This window comes from Octopus sinensis, linkage group LG25, assembly GCF_006345805.1.
Source record: "Octopus sinensis linkage group LG25, ASM634580v1, whole genome shotgun sequence".
NCBI lineage: Eukaryota > Metazoa > Mollusca > Cephalopoda > Octopoda > Octopodidae > Octopus > Octopus sinensis.
The window spans coordinates 5,560,926-5,579,205 of NC_043021.1; the positions used below are offsets into that span (position 1 = coordinate 5,560,926).

Consider the following 18,280-nt stretch of genomic DNA (forward strand, 5'->3'; position numbering starts at 1 on the left):
GAAGAATCACTGGTTATACCTGAAGAATCACTGGTTATACCTGAAGAGTCACTGACTAAGCCGGAAGAGTCACTGACTAAGCCGGAAGAGTCACTGGTTAAACCAGAAGAATTACTGGTTAAACCAGAAGAATCACTGGTTATACCTGAAGAATCACTGGTTAAACCAGAAGAGTCACTGACTAAGCCGGAAGAGTCACTGGTTAAACCAGAAGAATCACTAGTTATACCAGAAGAGTCACTGACTAAGCCTGAAGAGTCACTGGTTAAACCGTATGAAAAAGATGAAGAAAAGGAATCTTTGGATGTGAAACAAATTTCTTGTGAGCAAGAAGACAATCAGATTGAACATGACCAACTTGTTGAAGAGAACGGTTTGAAGAAGAGTGAGGCAGAAGGAAGCAAACAAGAAACATCTGATATCTCTGAGATAATGGATACGTTTGATGACTTGCAGAAGGAATTGAGATTAATGGAATCTTCTTTGGAAGAAAACTCTGCAAAAGGTCCAACGATAGAGAGTATGCTTCAGGAGGCGTTGGTAAAGACGTATTCAATTGATGTTCTGTCACAGTTGAATCAATCTGATGAGGATAGCTTTGAACCAGGGATAATCTGTGGTCAGTGGATTAAGAAGGGGACAACAGTTAGATCTGAAAGTTCAGTGGTGAAAGAGGAATTCAGGCATGAAACTCAAGTCATAGATTTTGGGGAAGAATTGGTAAATGCTGGAGACCTGGCAGATTCTGTTTCAGAGCAATTAGACAGTGGTGAAGGTGAGTTGAAAACTGAAAATCTTGGTTTTGTAGAGCACGAGGAATTTGATTATGTTCAGAAGATCCCTAGTGATTTCATAGAAGATGAAATCTATGACAATGTTCCAAGTGTAACAGAGGGTTCCATCCCATTTGTATCTGCTGAATCAAAGTCACCTGATGCATTGCTAACGAAGGAGGAAGAAGAACATGCAGAAAAAATGATTCCCAGTAACATAATGTCTATGGAGACTGTAACATCTTCGAGAACATCATTTGTCTTGGAGGAAACATCTGTTCCAGCTGTATTAGAGTTTGAGGCATCCATTTCAGGGCCAACCAATTTGGAAACCTCCGCTCAGGCAACAGCAGGACTTGAACCAACGTATACCTTGACACCATTAGAGCAAGACAGTTGTATTGTGGAACCAGCTCCAATGGTAACTCATAGAGGGATGGAGCCACCTACAGAGGTGTCAACAAGGCTGGAATCATACATGGAGTCATCAGCAGACCTGGAGTCGCATATACAAACATCAATAGACCTGGAGTCATGTACAGAAACATCAGTAGAATTTGATTCACCTTCAGTAGAATTATCAGAAAAACAGCAAGCACCCATCGATGCATCTGCAGAGCTGGAGAGGCTTAGAATGGCACTGGCACAGATGGAGCCATCAAGTGTGATACCTCCACAGATGGAGCCATCGTCTGAGGCACAATCACAACTGGAGGCTCTTAGAATGGCACTGGCGCAAATGGAGCCATCAAGCGCAACACCTCCACAACTGGAGTCCCCAAGCGCAGTACCTCCACAACTGGAGCCGTCGTCTGAGGCACAATCACAACTGGAGGCTCTAAGAATGGCACTGGCACAAATGGAGCCAGTAAATGCAACGCCTCAGCAACCAGAGCCATCAAACGTCACGCTTCCACAGTTGGTGCCATCAGCCACGGCACAGTCACAACTGGAGAAACTTAGTATGGCACTGTCACAAATGGAATCATCACCTGCAGCTCTCCCACGGCTGGAGCCATCGGCTGTGGCACAGTCACAGTTGGATAAACTTAGTTTGGCACTGTCACAAATGGGGTCATCATCAGTGGCATCTTCACAGCTGGAGCCAAGAACAGTGGCATTATCTGAATTGGAATCATCCATTGAGGCTGTACCAACGGAGTTGCAGCTGTGTACCATGCAGGTAACAGAGGTGGAGTCGTCTACCACAGGAACAGTGGGGGTGTTCACTTTAAAAGAGCAACAGCAGATTCCTGAAATGGAAAAATCTCTTCCATTAACTGATGAGGTTGTTACTGAAGCTGCACTTTTGGTTGATGCCTCAAACAGTGAACCGCTTGAGATTCCTGTTGAAATCCATGCTGAGGTGTCTGTTGCTGATGAGCAGTTAGTACCAGATTTGGAACTGACCGAGACACAACCCGTCTCAGCAACTCCCCTTCATAAACTGCCCCAGGAATCCACTGACAATGATCCCTTGTGCAGCTCTGAAGTAACAGTAACAAATCAAGCTGTTCTGGATGAACGTCTGACCCCTTGTTATCCTGAAACACGTGATGTGCAGAATGTTGCAGAACAGTTGGTGCCAGAAGTGGCAACGCATCAGGCAGAGAAGTTTCCATTGTTTACAATAGAAACTGCACAGCCATCATATGAACCCGCAGACTTTGTGGCACCCTCTGAAATATTAATAGGTGAAGCCGAGTCTGAGACACAGGAAGTGTCAAAGGCACTTGAGGAGCCTGAAATATCTAACTTGGCAGCAAATGCACAGGAAGGGGTTGCAAATGATTTTAGCTTTGAGACTAAACATGTAACAGATGAAAGTAATTATTTAGAAAGAATTGATATAATCAGTCGAGATCTTCACAATTTAATGCCAGTTACCAAAGTTGACATTGCTGAAGAATTAACTGGCAATCTCTCTGATAGTTCTGATGAGATATTTCAAGACACACTTTGCGACAATTCTCCTATGTTTCGCCGAAAATACACGGAAATTGTTCGTGCAGAAATTGGAACCAGAATGGAAACACTTCACACTTATCAGAGAGACTTATTGTTGGAAATTGAGGAAGATGATGATGAAGAATTTGTTGAAGCTGAAGGAGAGGCTATGTGCTGGGAGTCTCTGAAAGAGTCTTGGAATATCCAGGGAACTTTGGAAACTCAAACAACTGTAGAGAAGTGTGATGATGATGATGATCGATCTCTTCCGACCATTTATGAAGCAACTGAAGACCGAACGGAAGCTGTTGTTAGCAAGACTGTTGATGTCTTTGAGGGATTGGAATCAGCTGCAAATCAGTGTGTTGAGAACCTTGAGAAAACCTCCACAGAATTGGCTCTGGCAGAAGCTGATGAAATATCCATCTATTATGGGGCTGAAGTGACTGATTCTGCTGAGTGTAAGGAAGAACACGATGTCCTTGACAATGCTGTCATGGTAGAAGGAGATAAAGAACTTGTTGAAGCACTTCCTAGCTGTGAAGAACACGATGTCCTTGACAATGCTGTCGTGGTAGGAGACGATAAAGAACTTGTTGAAGCACTTCCTAGCTGTGAAGAAATAGAAGATGAATCAAAGACGGTTCAGCTAAATGAAATGAAACGATCTGAAGCAATTACTGACTTTGGTAAAATATCTGAGAAAGAAACAGTCACAGTGAAAGAGTTTGAAGAATTTTCTGGTGAGCTATCATCTGAAACTCCTCTCATGAAATCTGATGAGAGTTTTGGAAATCTAGTGCAATACTTGGAGTCAGATAGCATCAATGATCTTGAGGAATTTGAGCGTATTGAATTGGCATGTGAGGAACTTTCTAAGAACAAGCTTGTAGATCTCCAAGACATGTCAAACAAAGATGAATGTGTTGAAAAGACTGAAAAGCCTCACAAAGCTAACGGTTTAGAGGAATCTTCAGACTCAGACACTATGAAGAGCCAGCAGATAATTTTAACCAAGGAATTAGAAGTAGATGAGGGTGATGAATCTGCTGATTTAATGGTTGATGCCAGTGATGCAATTAACAGAGTGAAGACCAAAGTCAGTGAACAAATATCTGTGTCTCTTCTGCAGAATAACGAGGAAATTGAAGTGGAAGATCAGATTGATTATTATGATTATATGAGATTAAGGAGCTGTGAAGAAGAACAAGTTCATGCTGCTCTCCACAGTGAGGGTGGATTATCTGAAAATGGTGAGATTAATAACAAGGATGGAAAAGTGGAACATGGAAGAGAAGTTGCTCAGAAAATATCTGTTGTTACTTCTGAACAAAATGTAGAAATAGCTGCATCTGCTGCACCGGGTGATGCATCGTTTGCAGATTATTGCAGTGAAGATGTCTCTGAGAATATTACCAGAAGTGTTTGTATTGACAATGTTACCAGAAGTGTTTGTGTTGACAATGTTGATGTGGTGAAGGACATCAGAATGGAGTCTTATTCCAAAGATAGTGAAAATGGTGAGGTACTGAAAATCGATGCCTTGAACTCCACCAATCTTTCTATTAATGCTAATGAGATATCTATCACTACAACTACAGAAGCAAATTCTATTGAAGAATCCATCAGAGCAGAAAATGGCTTGTCTGAAAAGACAGGTTTTGTTACATCAGAAGAAAATTCCACAGAGATGGAACTGCTGGAAATCTCTGCCAAACAAGAAACATCTTTGTTGGATGACAGCAGCAATTTAAGTGGTGAAACTGTGAAAGATAACCAATGTGATATGGTGGTTGACATCAGTGTCATTAACAGTGAAGTTAAAGAAGAACAGAAGGTCCCATGTCCAGTTGATTTGTCTGGTGTTGAAACACAAACCCTGGTGATCAATGAAAATATGGTTTTGGAATTGCCAGAAATTGATGCTGACTTGAATGTCAGTTCTGAACAGTCTTCACCAGAAAGCAGTTCTTCCGTTTCAATTTCCCAAACTGCTGACAAAGAATTCCAACAAGACCAGCTTGAAGATTTGAAAGACAACACTTCAGAATTGTCTCAAATCCAAGAGAATAGTGAGACAACAGCCGTTGCCACCACAAAGAAGAAAAGGAGAAGGAAGGCAAAGAAAAACAAAAACAACAAAGATAAACATGAAACTCTTCTCACGGAAGACCAGGAAGTTTTGGAAAATGGTGATGCCATAGAGCAAGATGAAATGACTGAGGAATATTCCGGAGAGTGTCTCTTGATTGAGGACTCTGTTGAAGAGTTGTCTGTACAGAAGGTTTGTTATTCCCAGTCTAGTACAGAAGTTCATTCCACAGTTGCTACAGCTGGGGCTGAATTTACTGAATCATTGACTTTAGAAAGTGATGAGTCAGTGGAGCATTCTAGACATTCACCAGTTGAGGTCTCTGCAACTTTTTCACTGTCTGATATTGTGAAAGACATTTCAAAGAATGAAGAGGAAATAACAGAAGAAAATACTTCAAGAGAACAACATCAAGCGAATCAGGATAAGGTAACTGAAACAACTTTAGAACAAATAGCCAATCAGAATGATACAGAAAATCATGAACAAACAGTAGAAACAATTTCACAGCAGCAAACTCAAATTACCAGTCATGATACGATAACAGAAGTAACTCTACTGCAACAATCCGGTCAGGATGAAACATCACAACAGCTAACCATTCAGGATGAAACATCACAACAGCTAACCATTCAGGATGGGACATCACAACAGCTAACCATTCAGGATGAAACATCACAACAGCTAACCATTCAGGATGGGACATCACAACAGCTAACCAATCAGGATGAAACATCACAACAGCTAACCATTCAGGATGAAGCATCACAACAGCTAACCATTCAGGATGAAACATCACAACAGCTAACCAATCAGGATGAAACATCACAACAGCTAACCAATCAGGATGAGGTAACAGAAATGGCTACACAAAAACGAGTCAGTCACACAGTAACAGAAACAATTTCACAAGAACTGACCAATCATGAGTTAACAACCTCAGAGCAATTAGCCAGCCGTAACGAAGTGATAGAAACCGATTCACAACAATTACAGCAGCTAATCAATCATGATGAAACAATGCAAACAGTTTCCTTAGACTCTGCTGCTGTTTTAAGAGATGAAGGCATTTCTCAGACAGAGTCATCTAGTTCTGTCGTTGAAGGGAAGAAACAGAAAACTGTGACTTTTGGTACAACTGAAACTGTTCAAAACATTGATAATCGTTCTCTTCAAAAAGGCTATGAAGAAGCAACAGAGTATGATTCAAATTCCTTGCTAGATACATCCCACTGTTTCACAATATATTTCCGTGAAAATTCTGGAGATATACCAAAGTCAAAACTTCCTTCATTGTCTGCAAGTCGAGGACAAAACTCTTTGCAACCACTTGCAGAAGAATCATCTAAACAAATTCAAAACAGAATTGACATTAATAACAAATTAAATTCACGTTTTCCTTCCAAGATTCCTCGTCCATTCAGTAAAACCAATACTTCTTTGACACAGTCATCATCTTCCAGCTTTTCTGATTCTTACATGAAAAAATCAAATTTCCTCTCTGATTTACCAGATTCTTCAATTGATGATTATTTCCCTCGTAGAGAGGAATCCAAAGTGAACAGTACTGATGTAATTAAACCAGAAATGCCACCACCATCATCACATTTTACCATTTCAAATCAAATGGAATCCAGTGAGGGCCCTCCACCTGTTCCACTACCTTTTAGGATGCTTTATGATGAGAGTGAGCCTCCACCGATACCATCGAGGGAACTCAGAAGTTTGGAAACTGAACCGGAAAATCTTCCAACCAATTCTATTGACACCACAGTGCCACCTGGTGGCCAAGATGGTGTCACTTTGGTCAGAGAGGAACAGCAGCAAGATAACACTGCCAACAATTCTGGTAACTCAGACAACGGTGTTCAGTCTTCAAATAAATCTGCAATCTACCAGCAGAAACGGTTTAGGGACTTAAAGCATTTCTCAAGGATCAGTAATTTGACCTACAATGAAGTCTTAGAACTCGAAGAGCATGAGAAAGTAGAATATCTGAAAGATTCTAGCACCGAGCAGCGCATGCAGGATTTACGGGATTTCAGCCAATTGTGTTCAACAGAATCTGTTTTCTCCCGAAAATCTGGCAGTTCTGATTCAGGAATTCAGACCAATTTACGAGAGTCCAAGCATTCCAGCTCCTCATTATCACTCCAGGCTTCGAGGACGTCAGGTTCAGGTTATCGTAAAACCAAAAGGCTCTCAGACTCTGCTGTCTGTGTTGATGGAACTGAAGAATTTGATCAGTCAATGTCCACATCCATCCGTCAAACTAACGGAGAGACTGAAAGGTCCAACACATTGCAGTCTGTGGGCAGACAAAGTCGAGAACCTATTGTTTATGGAAGGATCAACAAATCTAGAGAAATGGCCCGTAGCTGTTACAGCCTTGATTACCAATTCAGATATGGTTCAAAAGGATCTTCAGATTTGGCCACCACTGCAGACAGGTCTTCTTATCATGGAAGCAGCCGAAATGATTCTGAAACTAACTTAACAGTTCAAAGGTTACAGGATGCTGGCATGTGCACGTCAAATTTTACACCCGTCAAAAAGAACTTTGACGACAGTCAGTCATTTATGTCCACGGTGTCATTCCTTAAGTCTAACGAAGACTCAAATCTATCAGTAAATGATACTGAGACCGAATCTATTTACGAGGACGTTTCCCTCTACTCAAGTTCAGAATGTGACACGGCGTCAATAAAACGCGAGAAAAAATCCAAAAAGTTGAGTTCAAGGTTAAAGAAATTTGGTAGCAAATTGAAGTTTTGGAAATAATTGATGAAGCAGGACGAAGAAACATAAATCTGAAGAAGGAAAGCACAAAACAAAGAAAAAACAAAACAAAACAAACAAACAAAGAAAATATTGTACTAAATTATAATATAAAAATGATAATTCTTTTAATGAATTAAAAACACTGGTTTACCATGGAGCTGAGTTCTAAACTGATAAGGAAAAGAAATTGGGGTGAAAAAAGAAAAATTCTTGATTCATTGTAGCTTTTACATATACTTACCATTTTTTGACATGAATCATATGTGAAGGTTTCTTTTTTGGGTTTTTTGATGAAAATGTTGCTTCTGTGGCAGAAAATATTTGGGCAATCTTCATAGTTGATTTTTGATATAGATAATGTTTAATTTTAAAATTCACATTTCCAACTCCTGTTTAAAAGCAACAGCAACAACAACAACAGCAATAACTGCAACAAGTAGCTGCTACATTTGTTTGTATATTGAGCTTCTGAAGTTGTCATTAAAACTCCATCAATGGAAAAAATATTTTTAAAAAAAATACACAAAAAAAAACATGATGCAATGAAATAAACAGAAAGAAATGAGGCTTTCATAAACTGTTTGATTAACTCTTGCACACTTGTCATCCCTTCCCCCCCCCACACACACACACCCTACAGCCATCCATCCAAACTTTTTTTTCCCCCATACCTCTATCTACCAACTTTATATGCTATGACACACCCTTGTATAGGCCTGTTGTGCTGTGAATTTATTCCAAGTATTTCGGTTTAAAGCTAAATAAAGGGGCTGTTTGAATTGAAGCATGTGTAAATTTAATCTTTACACACACTCACACACACACACCACACGTGAAAACGAAAAAAAAAAAAGGAAAATACCTTGGCACCTTTGATATGAAATATACATACATGAATACATGTGTATGTGTGTGTATATATATATATATATATATATATATATATATATGCATACATACACACGTGTGTGTGTGTATTTGTGTCAATAAATATCTGTAGAATCAAGTCTGTTGGAAGGAAAAGATAAGAGGGATGATGACTGAGTTATCCCTTCACTGATGAACAGTTACCGCATGTATGGGTGGGTAGATTGCTAGCTGTCTTCCTGTGTGGGGTGGATGGGTGATTGTATAAAGATGATTACTGTTTTGCATGTGTACGTGTATATGCTGGCTGTCTTGAGTAAATTCCTTCTTACTTAGTTGACAGGCCCTAAAAATTACAGTGAATAATAATAATATAATAATAATAGTAATAATGGTAATAATAATAATAAACCAGTTTGTGTTCAGGAAATTGTTGGCTGAAAAGAAAACCCATATCTGAATTGGGATCAATAATAACAATGGTAAAAGAAAAAGTATATGAAATAAAAAGATTTAAGCCCAAAAGAAATTAAACCCCTCCCTCTCTAGGATATCAACCAGCTATGCTACAAGATTTCTGGCTTGGCTTTTAGATCTGTTATAAACTGTAGGTATCTTCCTTTTACACCCCTGTCTTAGCCTCAGGTCATACTATATCTATCTATCTATCTATCTATCTATCTATCACTTACTCTCTCTCTCTCTCTTTATCTATCTATCTCTCTTTATCTATCTATCTCTCTAGCTAGCTAGATATCTATATCTTGATTGGTTGATCTTATCTATCTCTCTATCTTTCTGTCTGTTTACGTATGTTAACTGTAATGAAAGGGGAAAAAAAAAAGAACTCAATACTGGATATTGAGGATAGATAATTTAATTCAGTCAACTGGGAACTAAGACTAGCTGAAACTCTTGAGTATCGTCAAATGTTGGCATGTTTGAACCATATTTGAACCATAGGTCAACCAGAATGGTCAGCTAGTTCATTATGGCTGGTTGAGTCAGTTAGTCTGCTAAATGTTATGGCGAGGTCACCCAGTTAACTGGACATTATGTTGTGTCTGGCTAGTTCGTTGAATAATACGAGACGGTCACCTAGTTGACTGAACATTATAGAGAGGTCACCTAGTTCACTGAACATTATTGAGAGGTCAGCTAGTTCACTAAACATTTTAGTTTAGCTGGCTGTTCATTACTGAATATTACAATATGTCTGGCTGATTTGCAAGAATGCTTGGTCTGGTCAACCAGTTCCCTGAACTCACTGGGCAATGTATGGCCAGTGGCTTCATTGAACACCTTATCAATGTCCATATATATATATATGCTGAACCCTGTACAGCTATTTTTGAGACTTATCCTGAGTACTCTTGTGATGTGTCCACTGGATCTTGTGAGACGGGTTGTACAGCACTGCTCAATCTTATGTTCTGTCCAACATGTTCGCCAGGTTTTGTGGGCCATTCATTGGTGTTCACCATAAGAACAGAAGGAGAAGGACACACAGACACAACACCAATGAATATTAGAGAAGCAAGCCTTTACTGTATGATCTTATCTTTTATATATCTATATATATCTTATTTTAAAGTTATGTCCTAGGTAGAAGAGGGGGTTCAATAGGAAGGTTTGCCCGTAACAGTAATATTATTATTAGTAGTAGTAGTAGCAGCAGTAGTAGTAGTTGTAGTAGTAGTAGTAGTAGTTGCAGTAGTAGTAGTAGTGAAATACAATTTAAATAAAAACAAACGTAAAATTTTAGAAATGGTTAATCTTTATTATTCTCATTGTCATCATCGTCGTCATCATCATTGTCATCATTATCATTATTGTCCACTGATTCACCACCACTACCGCTATCGTATCCCTTGCTCATACTCACAAACAACTTGCTGCATATTTCTGCTGCAGTCTTTATCTACCTTCCTTGATTCTGGGGGTTTTATTCTATTTTTTTTTTAAACCCCCAATTTATTAGTGGGATGGAGTTGTGAGATAGAAAGAGAGCAAAGGAGAAAGTTGTTTATTAGGCTCTTGAAAGAAAGAAAGAAAGAAGAAAGAAAGAGAGGGAGGGAGGGAGGGAAGGAAGGAAGGAAGGAAGGAAAGAAAGAGGGGGTAATGGAGGATATTACTTTCTCTCCTTATTTTAATTGAATCTATTTTAGATTTTAGTAATGGAACAGTGAGTCGGGGGGGGGAGAGTGCGCAAGAAGATCAGAGGGTTTAGGATCTGATCTGGAACCTCTCCCCCACATTGAAGGGGGCTTACTCTTGTAAAGCAGGGCACCCTATAGAATTCTTATTCTGCTGTGTGTGCGAGGGGGTGGGGTGTCTTGGTGGGTGGGGGTTAGATTGTTGTGCCTGAATTGGTCCTAAGATGTTAGAAGTTGTTGTTGTTGTCGGTTTCTATTTATACCCCATCCGTCTATGGAAATGGTTATTAGATAGGGTGGCAGGAATTAGAGAAAGAGAGAGAGAGAGGAAAGAAAGTAAAAAAAGGAAAACAAGAACAGGTTTAAAAGCCAAAAAATACAAAATAACAAGTGGAATAAAATAAAGCAAAACGGGGAAAATCAAAAACACCACCCGACGACTTCGTTATTTCTTTTCTTTGCCAACCCTCAGAACAACAGCAGCAGTCTTGAGTGTGATGGTGGTAGTGGTGGTGGTGGTGGTGGTGGAGACTTGGGGTAAGCAAAGGAGGCGGGGCAGCGCTGAAAAATCGCATCCATTTATTTATCATTTCAACAATCATAATTTCATGTTTTGCAAACAGTGTGTGTGTGTGCATATATATATATATGTATATATATATATACATAAATATATATATATATGTGTATATATATATATATATATATATATATGTGTGTAATATGAAAGTATAACACAAGCATTGTGCTGAAGAGTATGCAATATATTTTTATATAATCTTGCGGTGATATCATCATCATCATCATCATCATTGTCGTCATCATCAAAATTGGATCAAGTCTTATTTACTTATTTACTTTAAACTGGTATGAAGAACAGTGGTAGGTTTAGTAGCTCGCTAGGCCAGTCTGCAAGTCTGCAACTATACACACACACATATATATATATATATATATATATATGTATGATGTGTATCATGGTTTTTTAATGAAGTACAGGGTATTTTGTTAAGTTCAAATAATGTAGTTCATGGTGTGTATGCGTATAAGCTTACATACATGTATGTATACATATATACACCTGTAATTATAACAATACCCAGATGGAGGTTGTTTTTCACATAACTTTGTTTAGCCAGAAAATAACTGTAGAAATAGAGAAAGCCTCTCTCTCCAAAAATGTCTTTTTAGCTAACCAACTTTCAGAGCCATGGCACCAAGCCTAAACATATGTCTGTGTGTGTATGTGTGTGTACCTGTATACTCGTGTTGGTGTGTAGGTATTAAATTTATAAACAAAAAAAAGGCAAAATATAAATACAAATTCTGGTCTGAAACAGTTCTCTGTAAGTAGTTACCAAGTTGGTTCCAGAATAGTTTAAGGAATGAGGTGAAAGCCAACGAATCATAAAATATTGGAAGCACCTGACAGAACGTTTGAACATTTGCTGGATCCTGGCACAAGAATTCCACTATTTTATTGTTGGAAATCATGCAAACTCCAAGAAAGCTTAAGAATTTCTTGAAATCTTAGAAGAGAAAAAGAGGTTTATTAGAAGGGAAATGGAAATTTTAAAAAAGTAAAGAGAGAAACCTAAGATTTAATGAACTTTGTCTGATATATATATACATACATGTATATACACACGCTATCATTTAGCACTGAAAATGTTAAATTTCACGCCTTGCCATTCTCTTACTTCTGTAAACTTGATGTTTCTCTTCTGTGAAAAACAAGATCTAAAAATTGCATCACTAATTGTGTGTTTGTGTCAGAGTTTCAGTGGTTTAACAATGTTATTACATTTAGTTTAGATTCAAACATTGCAAGTTTGAATCCAGCGCAATGAGGTGTATACATCTCAAGCACTGAACATTAAAACTTTAGTCAGAAATCAAAACAATTGAAATAATTCCTTCAAAAATTATAATCTTAGTAACTACAGCTCATCTCAGATATTTTTCATATCTAATAATAACCATGTTATAATAATAATAATTATTATTATTCGAAGTAGTATTAGTATTATTATTATAATGATGTTTTCCTTAAATTTTAGCATTTGTTTCATAAGTTATTAAAAAGATTGTACGGGATTTGTTACTCTAAGCATAAAAGAAGGTATCATTACTTCAAGACAGCCGTTGGTGGTCCAATATTTTGAGGTTTTGTTCAACTGTTCTCTCAGTGGGTCTGGGATTTCTAGAAGAGAAAAAAAAGAAGCAAAAAAAGCGAAGCTTGATAACAAAATAAACATCTTATTTGTTTTTATCTTTTGATTTCGGTTTCTTTTCCAAAATGGGATTTGATTTGAAAATTTCCAAATGTAACCATTTAAAGATAAAGTAGCGATAGAACACAAGCGGTGCTTTCTTGTAAAACCTTGATTTACTTTAGCATGTGCATTTATATATGTGTATATATATATATATATATATATATATATATGTATGTATATATAATGTCTTGTCTCATCTTGGTTTCCCCGGGTATGCCTTTGTGTAACAACAATGAAGGTGAGATTATGAAATGTATGGTTCTGATTCAACTGAGAGAAATATATATATATGTATGTATGTATATATATTTATATATATATATATATATATTGATAAGCTTAATAAAGAAAAAATCTTTGGGGGGAAAAGTCCTACAAATATATGAACCAACAACACAACAACAAATCTGGCTAAATGAAGCATTTAAGAGAATGGTAGACATGAAAACCCGAAAACCAGAGAAATCAATGGACTAATCTCACAGCTGTCTTCATCCTTCTTCAACCGTTGCACTCACAAATCATTAACCGATATTGATACTTTGTGAGGTTGTTTTCTGGCCAACTCTCTCTTAATCCCTCTCGCAGTTTATTCGGCTTCTCTTTTTCAAGACAATACACTGAATAAGAAAAGGAAAAAAAAAGAAGAAAAAAGGGTGCAAAATGGTGTTTTTTTTCTTAATGTATTTGAAACCAATTATTCTTCAATGTCATCTCAAACTTGCCCAGGAACTTGGAAGAAAACAAAACTAACAAACAAAAAGACAAAATTCTTAAAGACAAATTCAAAAAGGCTAACGTCTGCTGAAGTTTCTGGAAAGGTTAGAAAGAAACTCTATGAACTGCATGATTCTTTGATGTGAATTTGGCATCTTTTATTTCAGTTTTCTGTTTGTCTTCATCTTCTTCTATTTAAAGTCTCCCTACTTACCATTAATCGTTATGTGTGCATGCATGTGCATGCATATGTATAGTATGAATATATATGCATATACTTATATTATGTAATACAAATATATGTTATATATATATATATATATACAATTGCAGCGTGGAAGGTGTTTATAAGCCATTTAAGAAACACACAAAAGCCGTTCGATTCACTTCAACATTTAAGTTTAATTTGTCAAAATATTTTCGTCGCTAAAATCCGCGACCTGTTCACTGACAAAGTCTGTGCTGCATCTCAAACAGCAAGGACTTTGTCAGTGAACAGGTCGCAGATTTTAGCGACGAAAATATTTTGACTAAATTAAACTTAAATGTTGAAGTGAATCGAACGGCTTTTGTGTGTTTCTTAAATGGCTTATAAACACCTTCCACACTGCAATTGTTTTCGTTTCAGCACACGATCTCAGATCAAATTACTTGCTATGCGAGTACATCTCCATAATATATATATATATATATATATGTATATATATATATATATTATATATATATATATTGTAATATGGAGGCGCAATGGCCCAGTGGTTAGGGTAGCGGACTCGCGGTTGTAGGATCACGGTTTCGATTCCCAGACCGGGCGTTGTGTGAGTGTTTATTGAGCGAAAACACCTAAAGCTCCACAAGGCTCCGGCAGGGGGTGGTGGCGATCCCTGCTGTACTCTTTCGCCACAACTTTCTCTCACTCTTTCCTCTGTTGGCCTGCTCGCTTAGCCAGCGGGGTGGCGTCATTTGAAGGCTAAAACAATGTGAAGCGCATTGTGACCAGCGATGTGTAGCAACATCTGATAGCCTGGTCGGTCACGGTGATATTATGTAATATGTGTATATGTATGTAAATATGCATTATATTTTATACCATATATATATATATATATATATATATATATATATGGTATAAAATATAATACATATAGTATGTAATATATCATATGCGCACACACCTTCATATGAACAGGATTAACATGCAAGTCTATTAGAGTCTTGAATAAATGCTTGGCAGAGTGGAGGAAATGTACAGTATATATATATATATATATATATATATATATATATATATATATATCATCATCATCATCATTGTTTAGCATCCGTTTTTCATGCTAGCATGGGTTGGACGGTTCAACTGGGATCTGGGAAGCTAGAAGGCTGCACCAGGCTCCAGTCTGATCTGGCAATGTTTCTATGGCTGGATGCCCTTCTTAACGCCAACCACTCCGTGAGTGTAGTGGGTGCTTTTTACGTGCCACCGGCACACATATATGTGTGTGTGTGTGTGTGTGTGTTTAGATGACTGACCACTCTGTTGTTTGTTTACAGGGATCCATTAGTTACATTCGGACAATATGAAAGAGGAGATTGCAGGTTCTTCGCCTCATTCTTCTCTTCTCCAATGATTTACAGTCAGAAATTTGGATGTGACGTTTGTGTGAAGCCTTGATATATGAGCTTTAATAATCTAGTTTTTTGGACAAATAGAAACACATACATGCATAGGAAGAGAGTGACACACAGAGAAACTGATCATAATTCGTCTACACATATATCATTGTATTTGTGTGTATATGTGTGTATATAATATACGCACACATACACACACATATCATCATCAATATTAATGTCCATTTTCCATGTTGGCCTGAGTTGACTGTTTGATGGGCTGGTAAGCCATCATCATTATCATCATCATTTAACATGCAATCTCCATGTTCACATGGGTTAAATATATATGTGTGTGTGTATATGAAAGAGAGAGTGTATATGTATGTTCTCAGGTGTATACATGCTCATGGACGAATGATAGCTATGTGTCAGTGTGTGTGTGTATATGTATGAAAGCAAAGGTACACGTGCTAAATGCTGTTAACTTTGTTTTGTTGTATTTGGCTGTATATGTAACACATAAAGCAATAACAATATTAATAACAATAACAACAACAATACTAATAATGATAATATTGATGAACATTAGAAATAATACCTTGATGCTTCTGTTAAATGTTGCCATACTGGTTGTTTTGAGTAGTGCATGTCCTAATAGAAAGTGAAAGTTGATTTTGTACTTGTGTGAGGTGGGGCAGGGAGGGCAGTGATGGTGGGGAGGTCTATAAAAGATATCAATTTTTTTTCCTTTTTTTTTTGAATTTATTTTTTTTGTATTTGATTTGCAAATTACGTTGTACACATTTATTTGTACTGTACATGTGTATATTATTCACTTCCCTCTCTCTTTGTCTTTCTCTGTCTTTCTCTCTCTCTCTCAATCTCTCTCTTTCTCACATACACAAAAACATACATTTTTTTCATTCATTGGTTCATTTAATGTTCATTTCTTTTCATGGTAGCATGGATTAGAAAGGGACTTATTTCAAACAGGATTTAACAATCAGATGTTCTTCCCCTTGATAATCCCTTACTTCTCTCCTCAAGTAAGGGATTTTGTTTTTATTTCAGAGGTCTTAAAAAGATTCAGCACAGTCAATAGTCAACATCATTGCCATTTCACTGAAGCAGTGACAAGCATAGAATATCAACAATTGTGCACATACACAGACAAGCACAGGACCCCGAGGGTCCTATTTTGAAGAAGATTTTTTCTCACGTTTTATTGACGCTGTGTCACATTCTGAACTTGAGTAGAGAAAAATGTCCTCATAAATAGATTCAGCTTCAGTATCATTTTATTAAATTAATTATATTTCACCCTATATCTGTAATATACAGGGTGTCCCAAAAAAATGTATACACACCTTAAATAATTGTAAATTTGTTATTCTTTGTAAGCCTAGTACTTATTCTATCGTTCTCTTTTGCCGAACCACTATGTGTATACATTTTTTTGGGACACCCTGTGTGTATATATATACGCACACATACACACACATATCATCATCAATATTAATGTCCATTTTCCATGTTGGCCTGAGTTGACTGTTTGATGGGCTGGTAAGCCATCATCATTATCATCATCATTTAACATGCAATCTCCATGTTCACATGGGTTAAATATATATGTGTGTGTGTATATGAAAGAGAGAGTGTATATGTATGTTCTCAGGTGTATACATGCTCATGGACGAATGATAGCTATGTGTCAGTGTGTGTGTGTATATGTATGAAAGCAAAGGTACACGTGCTAAATGCTGTTAACTTTGTTTTGTTGTATTTGGCTGTATATGTAACACATAAAGCAATAACAATATTAATAACAATAACAACAACAATACTAATAATGATAATATTGATGAACATTAGAAATAATACCTTGATGCTTCTGTTAAATGTTGCCATACTGGTTGTTTTGAGTAGTGCATGTCCTAATAGAAAGTGAAAGTTGATTTTGTACTTGTGTGAGGTGGGGCAGGGAGGGCAGTGATGGTGGGGAGGTCTATAAAAGATATCAATTTTTTTTCCTTTTTTTTTTGAATTTATTTTTTTTGTATTTGATTTGCAAATTACGTTGTACACATTTATTTGTACTGTACATGTGTATATTATTCACTTCCCTCTCTCTTTGTCTTTCTCTGTCTTTCTCTCTCTCTCTCAATCTCTCTCTTTCTCACATACACAAAAACATACATTTTTTTCATTCATTGGTTCATTTAATGTTCATTTCTTTTCATGGTAGCATGGATTAGAAAGGGACTTATTTCAAACAGGATTTAACAATCAGATGTTCTTCCCCTTGATAATCCCTTACTTCTCTCCTCAAGTAAGGGATTTTGTTTTTATTTCAGAGGTCTTAAAAAGATTCAGCACAGTCAATAGTCAACATCATTGCCATTTCACTGAAGCAGTGACAAGCATAGAATATCAACAATTGTGCACATACACAGACAAGCACAGGACCCCGAGGGTCCTATTTTGAAGAAGATTTTTTCTCACGTTTTATTGACGCTGTGTCACATTCTGAACTTGAGTAGAGAAAAATGTCCTCATAAATAGATTCAGCTTCAGTATCATTTTATTAAATTAATTATATTTCACCCTATATCTGTAATATACAGGGTGTCCCAAAAAAATGTATACACACCTTAAATAATTGTAAATTTGTTATTCTTTGTAAGCCTAGTACTTATTCTATCGTTCTCTTTTGCCGAACCACTATGTGTATACATTTTTTTGGGACACCCTGTGTGTATGTATATATATATATATATATATATATATATATACACACACACACACACACACACACACACACACACACACCTTATTCAAAGCGTTTGTGTGGTGTGTATATTTGAGTGTAATCTATATTTTGTGTGTGATCAAGGTATTTCAGCTGTCATAGTATATCAAGGACTACACAATCCAATGTGATGTCTTTTTTGTTAAGGTAAGAAGGCTGGGACTTGGGGTGGATTTGGTAGCTGTAGCTGGTGAAACAACAGTAAAGACTCCTTCATTTGTTTGATGCAAGTAGTAGAAAACCGT

The 18,280-nt window shown here is 37.1% G+C and overlaps 2 protein-coding genes across 18 annotated transcripts in view; both read left to right on the forward strand.

Annotated features, from left to right (window-relative positions):
• The window catches only part of LOC115224205, a 46,665-nt gene extending 36,188 nt beyond the window's left edge, over positions 1 to 10,477 (forward strand). For 2 of the 7 annotated variants that reach the window (XM_036513177.1, XM_036513182.1), the window contains one exon: positions 55 to 10,477. In XM_036513177.1, the coding sequence (XP_036369070.1) occupies positions 55 to 7,593 (7,539 nt within the window). In that variant the 3' untranslated portion in view covers positions 7,594 to 10,477. The remainder of the gene's footprint in view (positions 1 to 54) is intronic. The other 5 variants (XM_036513179.1, XM_036513180.1, XM_036513181.1 and 2 more) reach the window with 5 other exon arrangements.
• The window catches only part of LOC115224206 (paxillin), a 318,064-nt gene that overhangs the window by 260,333 nt on the left and 39,451 nt on the right, over positions 1 to 18,280 (forward strand). The gene's annotated exons all lie outside the window — the stretch shown is intronic.